At 34.1% G+C, this 16,255-nt stretch overlaps 1 protein-coding gene across 4 annotated transcripts in view; it reads left to right on the forward strand.

Moving 5' to 3' along the window:
- CSMD3 (CUB and Sushi multiple domains 3) overlaps positions 1 to 16,255 on the forward strand; it is a 1,163,243-nt gene that overhangs the window by 1,140,425 nt on the left and 6,563 nt on the right. For all 4 annotated transcript variants that reach the window (XM_028122520.1, XM_088023099.1, XM_028122521.1 and 1 more), the window contains 5 exons: positions 1,373 to 1,484; positions 3,732 to 3,911; positions 5,869 to 5,934; positions 11,485 to 11,643; positions 14,194 to 14,306. In XM_028122520.1, coding sequence (XP_027978321.1) covers positions 1,373 to 1,484; positions 3,732 to 3,911; positions 5,869 to 5,934; positions 11,485 to 11,643; positions 14,194 to 14,306 — 630 coding nt within the window. The remainder of the gene's footprint in view (positions 1 to 1,372; positions 1,485 to 3,731; positions 3,912 to 5,868; positions 5,935 to 11,484; positions 11,644 to 14,193; positions 14,307 to 16,255) is intronic.

Consider the following 16,255-nt stretch of genomic DNA (forward strand, 5'->3'; position numbering starts at 1 on the left):
AACACAAATTTTACTTGCTCTGAGAGCTTTAGCAACTTTGTTTTCATTAAAAAAAAAATTTCAAATGCCATAGCCTGCCATTTGAGACCCTTCAGAAATTGATTCTTACATTTATCTTTGACTTAATTTAATGCTTAAAACAAATCTCAAGACAAATAATATTATCATCTTTATTTATAGGTTAAGTCTTAAAGAGGGGATATACCTCATTCAGGCAAGATCAGGTTCAGAGTTAAAGCCACATACACATTACTCTGGGGTCTATTTTCTTTTTTTGCTGTATCTTACTGCTTCCCACTTTACCCTCTCCCCCTCCCCAGCTTCCCAGTTCACTGTGTGAACTATCCATACCAACCAATCAAATGTACTTTTTCCTAAACTATATGATGTATATTTTAACCTTCATACATTTTCTCATCATGTTCTTTTCTACTTTTATATCAGTTGTTCTCAAACTTTATTGTTCATTAAAATCACCTGGAGGGCTTGTTAAACCACAGATTGCTGGTCCCCATTCAGTTTCTGATTCAGTGGGTCTGGGATAAGTTCCCAGAATATGCATTTCTTTTTTTTTTTTAAGATTTTATTTATTTATTTGACAGAGAGAGCACAAGCGGGCATAGAGGCAGGCAGAGGGAGAGGGAGAAGCAGGCTCCCCGCCAAGCAGGGAGCCCGATGCAGGACTCGATCCCAGGACACTGGGATCATGACCTGAGCCAAAGGCAGTCGCTTAACTGACTGAGCCACCCAGGCGCCCCCAGAATATGCATTTCTAAAAAAGTTCCTAATGATGCTGAGGTTACTAGTCTTGGGACCCTACTTTGAAAACCATGTTTTATGTATTTATCTAAAATTCACATCCTTAAAAGCTTAGTGCAAATTGCATGTCTTCCAGCATATATTTGTTACATTCACAATCTTTGCATTTAAAGGCCTTTGCATCTCATCTTTTATTGCATTTACTGTCTTCCATATTCATTTGCCTCTTATGTTGTTAGTTACCTTTATTTCTCTGTCTTCATCCATCTTTATTATTTATCTTTATTTAACAATCTACCTGTCTGTCTTGTGTTTAGATGGGCTTATTGACCTTTTGGTATCTTATATATTTTCTTCAAACTACTGTGGCAAAATTTTGGCACCTGCGCATGCATTGGGTACTCAAATATTTGATGATAATATGTATACAAAGAGATGTTTTTTCTTTAGTCTTGATTCCTTTAATTTTACTTTAAATCAGTTTGAAATATCTTTTCCTTCTAGCTTCTACCATGAAGAATTTCTTTTGAAAGCATTTTCTCATCCACGTTTTTTTTCTATTTGTTGCCATATTTGAAGCTGCATTGGTACGTTTCTCTGTAATTTGCTATAGGTAGGAAGTGTTGTGCAGTTCCATTGCAAAAAAGGACACCTTCTCCAAGGCTCTACAACACGCACTTGCCTTCCTGACCTCACATGGAGTGGAATTCAGCCTGAGTGCATACGTAAGTATTGTGGCTAAGAAATCATACTAACCACAGATAGGAATTTATATGCATTTTTTCTTACAAGTGGGAAGTAAATCTGTATCTACACAAAAGATGTATTACATGGATTTTTTTAGACTATGATAAAATATAATTTATGTATATAAGTTTATTACTGTATCATAACCCCAATGCCCATTAAGGAGCATTCTTTCTAAAGAAGTCAAAAGGCACGAGGCACAATTTTGGTTTTTTTGCAGGCCTCTTGTAATTGTGTTCAGCTTGGTCATCTGATAATTTTAGATGATTATTAGTTTATCAATTTAGAGATCTGAACATATGAATCTAAAGTATGCTGAAATACAGAAGGCTCCAATTTAGTGCCTCTTAATCCTTTATCACTTGCAAAACTCTCTGAGATTCTGAGAAAAGTTAGAAACATCCATGGAAGGAAATACACATGAATAGTTTGACCAAAAATTTGAATACTGTTTCAGGATTTCCTGGAGCTTCTAAATGTGCACTGACCCTAAGTTGAGAGCACTTGCCGTACAGATTAAAGAAGAACAAAGCCCAAGGTCATGAAGCTATCTTTTCTGGCTTACAGTTAGAAATAAATTTCAGCTGGTGAATTACTTACCTCTTTCCCTCCCACTTTCTCCTTTTTATCTCCTTTCCCATCTTTGTAAATCCTGAGCATCTTGGGGAAAAACAAGAGTAAGCAGGAGTAGAAATACTCATCCGAATGGTGGCCAACTTTTTAGGATTTGCTGAAGTCTAAATAAGTCCTGTGAATTTACTCTAGCCCTGTTCAGAACCACCCGAATGATCACGGGAGCCCCCGTGGACCTGCAGCTTACTGAAAAGCAGGAGAACACTCCACTGAGAAGTCATTCACATGCCTGGTTAGCTGGTATTTAAATATGGCAAAATTCCTTAAGAGGCAATTAAGTAGAGTGCGTACTTTAGAACCTGTGTGAGATGTAACTAGGTATTTCATAGTAAACCGAACTTCTTTGATGACTTCTATAAAGGATATGATGACTTAAAAAGAGTTATTACTGAAAGCATCTCAGAACTTCCACTATGTGCATAATGTGAGGATTAAACTTACTTCTGCTTGGGCATAATGTGAGGATTAGTTAATGTAACTGCCCCCCTGCCCCGCCCAAAAAAAAGAATGTAGTAGAGGCAGACTATTTGTGTTTATCCTTAGCAATATTTCCTCCAGGATTAAAGGTCATTAATGGAATTATATTAAATATAAAACATGTAACACAATGTTTATCACATAATATTAAAAAAAGTTAGCTCTTATTTATAGCTCTATGAATCTCCATTGGGAAACAAATGGAAATTATTTTCCAAGCACATTTGTACACAGAATATTTTTTCAGAGACATATGGACAACTTTTAAGTATCCATATCCATGAACAAATGATCAGAAATGCTTTCTGATTTAGGGAGAAAATTCTTTGTAGCATCTGTCTCTGAGAATGGAATGGTATTTATAAGATGAAACAGGGAAACTGGGGGCAGGGCCAAGAAGTGGCCTAAGTATGGGTAGAATGGAATAGAGGTAGCAAAGCAAGAGTGGGAGGAAGCTTGAAGAAAAGGAGACAGAAATTAAAAGAATGAAAAGATACTGCTACTTAGGGACCCAAAATATGGCCAGAAAATTCCACATGTAAAAAATTATTAAATTGTACTTTCTATATTAGGAAGTATTATGTCAGAGTGATATACGGATATACTGAGCTAATGTTGTATTTAACTTTAGAAAACATGTTTTTAAAATTTAAAATAAATATAAAAATAATAATATAAAAAATAAAATAATATTTCATAAACTGGTGTAGAAATCTGAGCTTGACAAACTTTGAAAGGCATCTTATTACAGGACTTCTTAGATCTTCTTAGATCCTTTAAAATGCTAATAATTATTGAGACTCTCTAGAATAGTGATATAATACACATTTATGAGCTTAATTATCTCAAAATATAGTAAGGTTTCCCCCCTCCCCTTGGCTTCCCTTGTAACATCTACCAGTGTTCCACAGATGACTACTTAGGACATGATAGACTATGAAATTAATATGTATGTTGACATTGATACATTTTCCTTGATAAATTAGAATAACTATGCAAAGGTGTATTTACATAAAGGCATTAACATGCCTCTAATATATATATTGTGACTCGCATCTCAAAATTTTCTTAACATGTCTATAAAAAATGAACGCTTTTCTTTTTTCTTAATATAGCCCACAGCTGTAAGCAACCAGAAACTCCTGCTCATGCAAATGTAGTAGGAATGGACCTTCCATCTCATGGCTATACACTCATTTATACCTGCCAGCCTGGCTTCTTCCTAGCAGGTGGAACAGAACATAGAGTGTGTAGATCTGATAACACCTGGACTGGAAAAGTTCCTGTTTGTGAAGGTAAGTTTTCATTACAGAAGCTTCTAACAGAAGCTGTTCTACTATTTCAGCCTTCCTAAGATGGAAGAGACAAAAACTCAACTCAGATTAGCTTAGGAACAAAGGAAATATATTAACCAACTCCAAGGGCAGGCAATTCTGGAAGAGAGATATTATTGAGGTCTTGTTATAAACTCTTTTCATGCTCTGTTTTTTCTTCTTTATTCCTTCTTCTAGTTACGTCATCATGGTAGGTGTATGAGTTTCCTGGGCTGTTGTAACACAGTACCACAAGCTGGATAGCTTAAAACAGCAGAAATTTATTCTCTCAGAGTTCTGGAGGCCAGAAGCCCAAAATCAAGGTGTTGGTAGATCCATGCACCCTCTGAAGTCTCTAGGGAAAAATCATGCTTTATTTCCTCCTAAGGTTTGGTAGCTTTATTTCCTCCTTGGTGTTGCTTGGCTCATGACTGCTCCATACCAATTTCTACCTCCGTCTTCATGTGGCTTCCTCTCCTATTTCTCTCTATATGTCCTCTCCCCTTCTTATAAAGACACCAGTCACTAGATTTCAAGGTTATTTCACCTGAGGAACCCTAATTAATTATATCTTCAAATATCCTATTTCCAAAAAAGGTCACATTTGAGATTCTTGGTGAACATGAATTTTGAGGTTCCATTATTCAACCTACCACAGTAGGGAACATTGCTGCCAACATACCTTTTGGTTTAGGAGAGTTTTTTCCAAAGCTTCTTGGTCAGGAAAGCATTATTCAAGAGTCTGATTGTCAGTTTTAAATGCAGCACACCTCCAGATCTGTTAGTCAACCAGGGTGATATAGTATTTTGTCCAGATCTAAGTGAAGTGTCTCCCTCTCTTGCTGCTTGATTAGGACAATCCCGAGCTAGATAAGATGTAGTGAGTTTACCAGAGAAAAAAGGCTTATGTGTTCACAACCAGGAATAAAGTAAGTTTTTCTAGAATTCTTGGTAAGGTCATCAATAAATTCCCTTTCCTTTTCCTTTTTTTTTTCAGCCATTCTAATTCCTATTGTCCTGCAGCATTCACAAATGTTAATGACCTTCTTTTTTAAATGTGTTCACTCTCTTCTCTTAGCAAGAATACTACTCAGTTTAAGTTTTTCACAAGATTGAAAGATTAAAAATCCATTTAAATCCAACAGAATTTCAATAACTTTTTTATCTATCCACTTTGCTGTTTATCATCAGTACTATAGAAGGCTAACTCAGCATCATCTCCAGACGGGGACTACTGCAGCAAACTCCCAACGTCTCTGCCTGTATCAATAGCCCTTTCTTTCCAAATTGTTCTATCTTGGAGTCAGAGTGATGTTCACCCAAATTATTTCCCTTAAAACCTTTGAAAGACATTATATTGTTCTTAAGAAAAAGATCTGCCTTTATACAGTTTACAAGCACTGAATGTCATAGCTCCCATAACTTTGCAGCATATCTAGCAACCCACATGATTTCCTTGCTTTGAACTACCATTGGTTTGGCTTAAAACTTTAGTTTTAACTCTTTAGTTTTGAGTCTACCCAATTTCTTATAACACCATGGGCCACCTTAACAAATTTTTATTTTGAAACACATACCTACCAAATTATTTCTGCCTTTGTGCAACAGGAACATACACTTAAGCTTCAGCTACCATGCTGTAATCAACTGTTTACATGTTGGTTTATATGGCTTTTACATATTCTTTAAAATAAGAAAGAGAATTCTGAAATGATAAGGCAGCACTGATCTTTCCCTTGTCCCACTGAACTATAATGGGGTAATTATTGAAGTTTTTAGCTGTACAATGGAAGTGTTGAGTAGATAATGAGATGTTAGGATGAATTGGACATTTTGGAGAAAACTATATGAAATGTCAGAGAATAAAATTGACAATGCATTACTGTATGTGTTCCTAATTATATTAATTTTTGTGAAACTTTTACTTCTTTTTTCATAGCTGGTTCCAAAATACTGGTGAAAGATCCAAGACCTGCACTAGGAACACCTAGTCCAAAGCTAAGTGGTTAGTAATTTCAGTTGTTTTCCTAGAAGTCATGATTTCTAAAAGTGATCTACTATTTTCTTGACAAAGTGAAAGTTATTTAGAAAAATACAGATTAAGTATGGGAAAACTATGAATTTCACTACTTGGAATTTGAAAACTTATATTTTATGACGTTGAATTTCAAGGAATGTAATTCTGAGACATGTTAATATTCCAAAAATAATGTTTATAGTTCTATCTATAAAATATCCTCGGGAGTATCTGAAAATGACTATACTATATTGTCAATGCTTTATTTAAAACATTAAAACAAAAAACGAGATGTTTTAAATATAGTTCTTTAAAAAGGAAAAAATACAGTTGGTATGAGAGTAAAAGTTCAGCAATTTTAGTTTATAGTTTATTGATTTAAAAACCAAAATTTTAAATTTTGTCATTAAAAGAATGGGCCTTTTGGTCCTAGAGCCTTAATGTAATTACCATGTTGTACACACCCTACACTATGACTTTGGAAAAGTTATTTTATATATATGAGTCTCCATTTCTTTACGCAAAATAAACAAAGATTAGATTATTATAAATGAATTTCATGAAAATGAAATGTGAAGCGCTTAACCCATAGTAAGGCTGCAATATATGAGAGTTCCTTTTTTAGTATTAGCCCATATTTTATTTATAGGATATAAATTAAAAGCTACAGATAAAGATTTAGCATTTAATCTGTACCTTGGAGACATATTTGGTCTCATTATATTAAGCCAGAAAGAGTGTTAGCTTCTAATTTTCGTTGTGTTTAGAAGTTCTCAAGGTACATGCTATAAAACTAGAGTACCCACAAAAAAATCGTCTGAAACACTGATTTATTCAACATGCAGTAGAAATAGACTGAATACCACTAAGGAAATCCAAGAATATGTCAACATAAGAGAGAAAGTTTAACAGTGGAGTCAGAAAACCACAGTGGTCTATCAATGCAGAATTTTCCAAGGGAGATGGTTTATCTAGTAGCAGATAGGTGTTTTAAATAATAACTCCAGTATATCAAATGTAAAACCCGACTTTACTGGCAAAACATGACCTATGGTTACCAATAAATAAATCAGGCAGGCAAAAAAATAAAAAAGAATATGGAAGAACAACACAATTAATTAGCTTGACCCTATATATATATATATATATATATATAGAGAGAGAGAGAGAGAGAGAGAGAGAGATTTATGTATCAATTATAGAATATATATTTTATTCAAAGGCACATGGGACAGGTATAACAATTGATCATATATTAAGTAATAAATAAAAATGCTACATTTCAAAGCAAAGTTAGTCTTCAGATCTGATATCTGACAATGATGCAAGTAAAAAAATTAATAAGAAAATAGGTACATTTCTAAAAATTCTGAATATTTGGAAATTAAAAACAAAATCAATACTTATGAATAATTCATAAATTAAAGAAGAAGTTAAATAAAAATATAATACTAGAACTTAGCTATATTGAAAAATCTATTTATCAAAACTTGGGGACGATATCAAAAACAAAGTTATGAGGGGAATTTATAGTTTTAAATTCTTACACTAGAAAAGAAAAAAGCCTCAGAATTAATGAATTAAGTAGCCCTGTTAAGAAGATATATAAAGTATAACAGAATAACCAAAAGAAAACAGAAAATCAATGAATAATAAAAATGAAGAAATAACCCCCTACCCTCCCCCCACCCAAGAATGCAATAGAAGAATCTCAACAGAGCCAAAAGTAGTTCTTGGAGAAAAAAACGTAGAAAATTTCTGGTAAGACTGATCAAAAATAGGACAAAAATTAAATAATATAACAAAAGGAAATATGAACATAACCACATAGAGAGTAGATTGAATCAATTATAATGATATTAATGGAAAACAATAATAGTCAACTTTAAAAATTGGACAAATTACTAGGAAAGTATATTTTACCAGAACTAACAGATGAAAACTTGAATGGCCCTATAACAGATAAATTAGGAGTTTAAAACTATTTTCACGGAGAAAAACCAAGTCCTTATGGATCTACCAATGAGTTCTGCCAAATTTTAGTGGAAAAGAACAGATTATCCCATTTTATAAAATCTCTTCCAGTCAGAAAATCTCATTGTATGAGGGGTGCCTTGATGGCACAGTAGGGTTAAGTGTCTGACTGTTGGTTTGCCGCTCAGGTGGTGATCTCAGAGCCATGATCTCAGGGTCATGATCTTGGGGTCATGAAATGGAGTCCCACCTCAGGCTCCACACTCAGCAGGAGTCTGTTTAGGATTCTCTCTCCCTCTTCCCTTTCCCCAGCACCCCCCACTCATGCACGCTCTCTCCCTCTCTCTAAAAACAAAATGAAAAGAAAGAAAAAAATCTCATTCTATGAATCCAATATAATTCTAATAAATCAGGAAGACATAATACAAAAGGGAATGTTACAAACCCATTTGACTCAGGATGTATAGATGAAAATATCCTACATAAAATCTTAGCAAATCAAATCTAAAATCATAGTATAACAGAAAAACCAAAAGATGACACATCAGAACCAAATTGGATTCATGATAGCTATGCAGGGATATTTTTATATTAAATAATCCTTAAAAGTAATCTATAACATTAAGAGATTAAAATGCAAACAATTTTGATCAGCGTAATACCTACACAGAAAATATTTGATAAAATTCAATACCTATTTATAATTTTAAAAGACTCTTAACAAATTAGAAAGGAAAGGAATTTATTTTACCTGAGTAAAAAAGATCTATAAAACGTCAGAGTAAATGCTATCTTTGATGGGAAAACGTTAGAAACATTTAATTTAAAATCATAAGGCACTGTGATTAGATTACTCCAAAATAACAAGAATGAAATTTGGAAGTTGTATCAGAGTCAGGAGCATGATGCTACATTTAGCAATACTCTGAACCCTGTGAAGTAAAGTTTAAAATCAGACGTCTTGAAAGAAAGGATCATGACATCCTAGACTTCTTTTCATTGATACCCACATCAATGAGAGTGGGAAGACATTTTAGAGTTTACAAAGAACTGCCAGATACACATTCATATTTAAATCCCAAAATAGACCTAACAATAGAAAGAAGTATGATCATTCCCATTGTACACGGGTAATATAAATGACCAGACGGTGTCTGCTTTGCCCAACCTGAGCTGCATTTCTCAAAAGGTAGAGGGTAGTCATGGCATGCTGGAGCCCTCGGGTAGAGGCTCATCACAGACAATTCTGTGCATTCTTCCAAACTTTGCATTCAGTGATGTCATACTGGTAGGAGTTTGAAATCTGCTATTATGGGAATATTTACACTATAGAAATCAGCAAATACTGCACATCAGTTTTTTTGTTTGTTTCGTTTTATTTTGTTTGTTTTTCAGGAGACCCAGTTGTTAAACATTTCCTGCCCCATCAGTGATTAAACCCAATGTAATGTACTTGGCTGGTGCCGTACCTCCTCCTTTCCATTGCTCTTCTTTCCTGCTGCTGAGGTTCTCTTTCATCTCCTTCAACCAACATTAATTCCCCTAAGGACTGTGGATAAGATCAGCAGGTGTAATAGGTTTTCTTTGAAGGCTCGGAGATAGCGAAGAGTCATCACAGTACAGTCTAGGTGGAAATAAACAGACAGACAACAGCACTTACTGTCTGCTATTTGCTAGGCACTGTCATTAGCATATCTTTCTCTCTTGCTCCTGCTTTTACCTGGACAACTTAAGAATCTTTTACCTCCAACTTCCGGGTCTTTCTAATGCAACGCAATGTAGCTTGTCACTCTCTCCTGCCAATTTATTTCAGGTACATTTTCTTTTCACTAAAAACTGTAATATGCTTACCAAGTCGAGGGCTTTTTACTCATTCACTGTATCAGAGTTTTAGGTAAGACTCCCTACATACATAGCATAGCATTCCCCTATAGCTTACATAGCTGTGAAGTTGGAGGTTTGGGGAGGGAGTGCCACTGTAAGGATGACTTGGCAAAGGTCCCAAAGCCAGAACTATGGATTATTCATTTTACTAACTACATGTCTGCTAAATAGATATTTATTAGCAATTATGTAGTAAGCTCTGAGATCTACAGTTTTCCTATTTTATCTGAATAATAGCAGCAACAGTAATAGTAATGGTGGTAATGGTAGCAGCTAACACTTAGCTAACCATTTCACTTTCCTTATCTCATTTAATCTTCCTAACAACTCTCAGTTAACCTCATGTTAATTAGGAGGAAATTCAGGTTTAGAGAGTTATGTAATTTATGCAAAACCTGCAGTTTATAAATTGCAGAGGGACTTCAATACAAGGAGCCTAACTCCAGTGCTTGCAGTGCTAACCCTTCGGCTATAATTAGAGAAGAAAACAACATGTGTTGAAATACTCGGTAAAAACTCAACTCTTGAGCGTGTTTTATATTTCATGTATTTCATGTCTACAGTAGCTTTGCTATTTTGGTTTGCTGAGTAGAATTCAGGGAATGTAACCTCAGTCTCTATGATCTGGGCGATAAGTGTGATGTGTGTAGTGAAGACCAGGTGACAAATTGTCAATAACTTGTTAGGGAAAAAAAGGCTTCCCCTTATTCTGTTATTGACTCATTTGCGCAAATAGGCATAGCTCCCTGGAATAGCTGCTTTTGGGGGATGTGCTTTACTGTGATGTATGAGATGAATGGGAGCTTCTCTTAGCCTTCTTTCAGGATCTGAGTAGACTTTGCCATACTTGACTTATATAACTATAAATTACGTAATTGATTTATATAAATATAATGCCTTTTTGGCTATATCTAAAATAAAGAGCATTCCTTCTTTAGATGAGAGTTTTATAACATTTAGAATATTGATTTTACCACAGTTCATCTCTCTCCCCTGAGAGTTAGGCAATTCTAGGGACAATTCCTTTATTTCCAAAAACACCTGTAAATTCAAAGCTGTCGATATGGTGAAGCCCTGTTCTTCCTCAGGAGCATCTATTATTGGAATAACTGAAATCAGTATATTGTAAAGGGGACAAAGTAGCATCCCTCCTAATAGTCTTTAAGTGTTAGTCTGCAAGAGGGGGGTTTAACTCTATGCTCTTCCTCCTATAAATCTACTCAGACTGCCAGGAGAAAAGCAGGCTTCTTGGGACTTGTATATAGAACGACTTGGCTCCATAATATTATTTTATTTTCCTTCTGAAAGAAAGATGTTACTGGAGGAGACCAAATATAAGTAAATTTGATGTTTAGCTGGTTTAGAATGTAAGCCTTATGCCTTTAATTGGTGCTATCTTGATGACTCAGCTATGAATACAAATATAGGTTATTGCAATTTTGGTTTATTCCAAAAGACTTGAAACATGTATATGAAGAATTCACTGTATAGTACACATTTCACCTTATTGTGTGTTTAGCAAAATTTCATAGTTCAATAAATGAATATTCATTAATCTACTTTATAATGCTTATATTTATAGTTTTATATTTATATTTATGTTTATATTGTAAATATATATTTAATGTATATATTTATATATTTATATAAAATTAATGTGTATATTTAATCTATTTACAGTTCCTGATGATGTGTTTGCCCAAAATTATATATGGAAAGGTTCTTACAATTTCAAAGGAAGGAAACAACCCATGACCTTGACAGTTACTAGTTTCAATGCTTCCACTGGGCGAGTCAATGCAACACTCAGCAATAGCAACATGGAACTGCTACTTTCAGGTATCATGCTAAAGAACAGCAAACTATGCCTTCACGCTTTCACTTCCATCATTTGATCATTTTTATTAGTGATTTTTATACTGTGAAATATTTGTTACATTTTAATGACATTCATAATTTATTCAGAAACAAGGATTTCCTGGTTTTTGGATGGATACATGAATATTACTACACAAATGAAAAACTGATTCTGAAATAAGCTCGCTCATGATGTAGCTAGAATGAGACATCATGAAATAGAAAAGAACTTTTGATTTGAATAGCTAAATCTTTCTGTATTTTCATAACACCAAAGAGACCAGATCAATGACTTATAACCTATTTTATGGACACAAAATCATTTCTTCAAATGAGAATATTTAGGTGGGCACCATAACTGAAGACAGCAAATGTAGAGCTACACTACTTCAAAGAAGCATAAGGGACCCAGAGCCCTATCCAACTGCTCAGGCTTCTCAGCTTTCTGTGTCCTTGATCTAGTGCACATTTCCCTCATTATCTTTGTTCTGTTTTTTTCTGACATTCAGCTGTTTTCTCAAATGTCATCTCATCAACAGTGCCCCCAATGATCCTATCTAAATACTCTCATTACAAATACAGACACACTCTTAGTCTTAGACACTCTTAACCTGTTTCACTTTCTTCTTTTCACTATTTATAGTATAGTATAATATGGTATTACATGACATGATATGACATTATTTATTTGTCTATACTCCAACCATATAAGTTCTAAGAGGGAAGCTCTTTGCCTTCCCAGTTCATTACCATATCTCAGAAGTTAGAAAAGCATCCGGAACAAAATAGGCCTCAGTGAATATTGTCCAAGTAATGAATTTGAAATATTGCTCTCATTTAAAAAATATTTTTAAAATGTTGATATTGCAAATATGAAATATATTTTTTAAACTTCTTGGTTGTTGGGGCTCTTGGATGGCTTAGTCAGTTAGATATCCCACTCTTGATTTTGGCTCAGGTCATGATCCCGGGGTCGTGAGACTGAGCTCCATGTCGGGCTCCCTGCTGGGCATGGAGCCTGCTTGGGATTCTCTTTCCCTCTCCCTCTAGCCCTCCTTCACCGTCTCTCTCCCTCTCTTGAATAACTAAATAAATAAATAAGCAAACTTCTTGGCTATGTAAATATTGTAAATAATTATTAATAATAAAATAATTTGTGGTATAAATGAAATGGAAAATAACATATTTATTGATTTTATAAATTTTAGGAAAACAATCACATCATTTTGTGTTATTGAATGATTCTCCATTAAGCCCAAAGTTAAAGTGTCGGAAGCTAATATGTATTATATTTTAAAAACTATACACAGTTACAGTAACATAAATTGAAAGAAGCTTATATTAAAATAAATTCATTTAAATTGTGACTACTGATTTATTTAACTTTGAGGTATAACTTCTTTTTCTTTATTTTCTATAAGAGTCCACACGAAATAAATGTATACTTAATCTAATCTAGAAAAATTTCAAAATAAATTCCTACAAATATAGAAAAACAAACATTAATACATTAATTTGCTATCACTGTCTGCATATAAATCAATTATAACATTTTCCCAGCAATATTATTTTTTATTACTTTTATGTCTTTCCTGTCAACTATAACTTACTTTTGGTCAAGGTCTGTGTGTCATCTTTGTATTCCCAGCATATTCTTACGATACCTTATTACACAGGTGAAAGATTAAGTAAGTGAATGCATGAGTCAAATTTCAACCATAAGTTAATCACAAAATTTTTACTTAGAAACTTATCTCCTATCTCCCTAAGCACATTTATATTCCAGCTTATTCCTACTTTCAGAATACTCACTGTTTAAGGAAAAAATCATTGTATATATGTTTGCTTTTCTCTCTTATGCCATTATCTATATTTACCTTCTTAAACTGGAGACCCTACTTGATTTTCAAGACCCAGTCCAAATGCTCTTTTTCTTAATAAGCATTTCCTGATCACTCCATTGTGAAATGATCCCTCCCTCTTCTGGCCTTTTATTTATCATATTTTTCCATGTATTTTAGTTGGTTATATATCTGACTAACATCTTCTACTTCATTGGAAATGCTTTTAAGCATCCTATCTTTAGATAGGAACATACATATTCTTCTTTGTTCTCCAGTAGCACCTAGAATACTCTTTCACAGGGTTGGCACCCAATTCACTATTAAGAAAAATATCAGGAATTTTAACATTTGACTTATATGTTTGAAGATTTTAAATTTCATTGGGGGAAGAAGTTATTTTGTTTGCAATATCATGGAATGATTTTAGTAGGAACAGTAATACTTAATTTTAATAGCATAGGTAATTTAACCCCACAATTAAGACTAAAGTTGAGGATTTCAGGTGAGAGATTAACATATTTTGCAGGATTTGTGGAAAGCATTATGGGTGAAGCTGGTCTTGACTTGGCTTTGTTTGATTTCACTCCTATGACGTGTATTACATGATATATTTAAGGAGTTAAAGATAATAAAATGAAGCATAACTATTTACAAAATTAGTAGACTAAAATGTCCTTACATCTTATAGGGGTATATAAAAGCCAAGAAGCTCGCCTGATGTTACATATCTACCTTATTAAAATACCAGCTCATGCTTCTGTGAAGAAAATGAAAGAGGACAATTGGGCCATGGATGGCTTTGTAAGTATAGTTATATAAATGTCTGCTGCTAATTTTAATAACCAATTTGTGCTACAAGTTGTCATTAAGATTCCAGGAAAAGGTAATTTTCTAAATTTAGCTAATTATGAACACACATGCATATATAAAATGCCAAGATTACTATTATGGGTAAATTATTTTGAAAACAAGATTCAGTGTAAATTCTTAGCAATCTAGAATGTTAAACCCAGGATTACTGGATTCTGATGAATTTTGCTTACTTTTGTAGTATTTACGTGTATGAGGGCCATATAGTATTTTACTGGTTTCATCAAATCTATTTTGTCTATGGTCAGTACTATGATAAATAAATCTGGATAAAATGTAACTCATTCTTTGTCTGGATCCACTGTTTAAGACATACAAAATGCATCAGAAAAAGTAAGTATGCCCATTACATTTAAGCTTTTTTCCTCTAGATTTAACAGATTTAGAATATTTTACAAAATATTTAGAATATTTTATGAAGTTGTTTATGAAAAGGAAGTTCCGTAAATTACTTCATGTGGAAAAATAGTTACCATAGCTTCACCATGGAATCACCCTGCTCTGTTCAGCCACTTACGTGAATGGAGTTTCTAAATTGGAAGTTGGAAGCAACAAATCTTCTATTCACATATTCCCCCGGAGTCTTTCCTAAAAAACGAGCAGGAGAGCTCTGACTACATCCTCACAAGTAACAGGTCTTCTTTTACAAGGAAGACCTAGAGGGAAAGAAGATAGTAGGTCATAGGCTTCAGTGAGTTTTGTGCCTGAGGAGAAAAAAATATTTTTCCTATTTCTCTAACCGTGCCATTATTTGTGGAGTTGGAAACTAACTCATGTCTTCAATGCATTCGAATTGTGTAATTGTATTATTTCATCTAGGAAGCAAACAAAATGAATTCATTCATTTAAATCTTAGAGTTTGAGCTCTTCTTTTTAGGAGCATTTCATTTTTAAAAATGACCATGACCAGAGTACGATGTCTGGTAATAAGGAATAAATCACTTCTTCTGACATGCTGGACTGCTATGGATGGATTGGTATGATAGTTTCCTTTTTAGGGTGAGGTTCAAGGTCTTTTACAACTTTTACAATAATGTACAGGACTTAGGTAACTAATTAAAACAAACTTCAGGGCAAATTCACATTACTAGTTAACAGAAACATTGAAATATATCTATTTCTATTGTGTTTATGAGATAAAATCATACTATGCATGTAAAGTATTTTTTAAATATAGAATTTTATACATATGCAAGATACGTATTATAGTCAGCATTTACAGCATTAGACACAACCACAAAATCTCAGGGTCAAAGGAGTATTTTATCCTTTTGCATGTATCTGGGGTTAGTTTGGGTGATCCACTCGAGGCTATGGTAGCAAGTTCGGGTCTGCTCCAGGTGTCTTATTCTCGGGCCCAGGTTGGAGGGGCAGCGGCTACCCAGAGCATATCCTCTTGTCAGAGCTCAGAAGCTCTGAGGGGTGATGTGTTTTAAACACCTCTATTGAGATATAATTCATATGCCCATTTAAAGTGTACAATTCAATGGTTTTTAGTATATTTACAAGTGTGTAACCATCACCATAGTTGATTTTAGAATATTTCTGTCACCTCAAAAAGAAACCACACACCCTTTAGCTATCATCACTCTACCCATCCACCCCTCATCTCCACCTTAGCCCTAAGCAACTACAAAGCTATTTTTTGTTTCTGTGGATTTCTCTGTTTTGGATATTCATATTTATGGCATCTTATAATATGTGGTTTTTTGTGACTGGCTTCTTTCACTTATTATAATGGGAAACATGACTCTTAAGGCCTAGGCTTAGAACTGACCTATTGTTAATTCCACCCACATTCCATTGGCCAAAGCAAGTCACAGGACCAAACCCAATGAGATGGAAAGTACATTCTTCCCATGAAGATTAGTGAGAGGGAG

The sequence above is a fragment of the Eumetopias jubatus genome, unplaced genomic scaffold (assembly GCF_037043125.1).
Source record: "Eumetopias jubatus isolate StellerSeaLion01/CBP00866 unplaced genomic scaffold, mEumJub1_p1.0 scaffold_4, whole genome shotgun sequence".
Taxonomy (NCBI): Eukaryota; Metazoa; Chordata; class Mammalia; order Carnivora; family Otariidae; genus Eumetopias; species Eumetopias jubatus.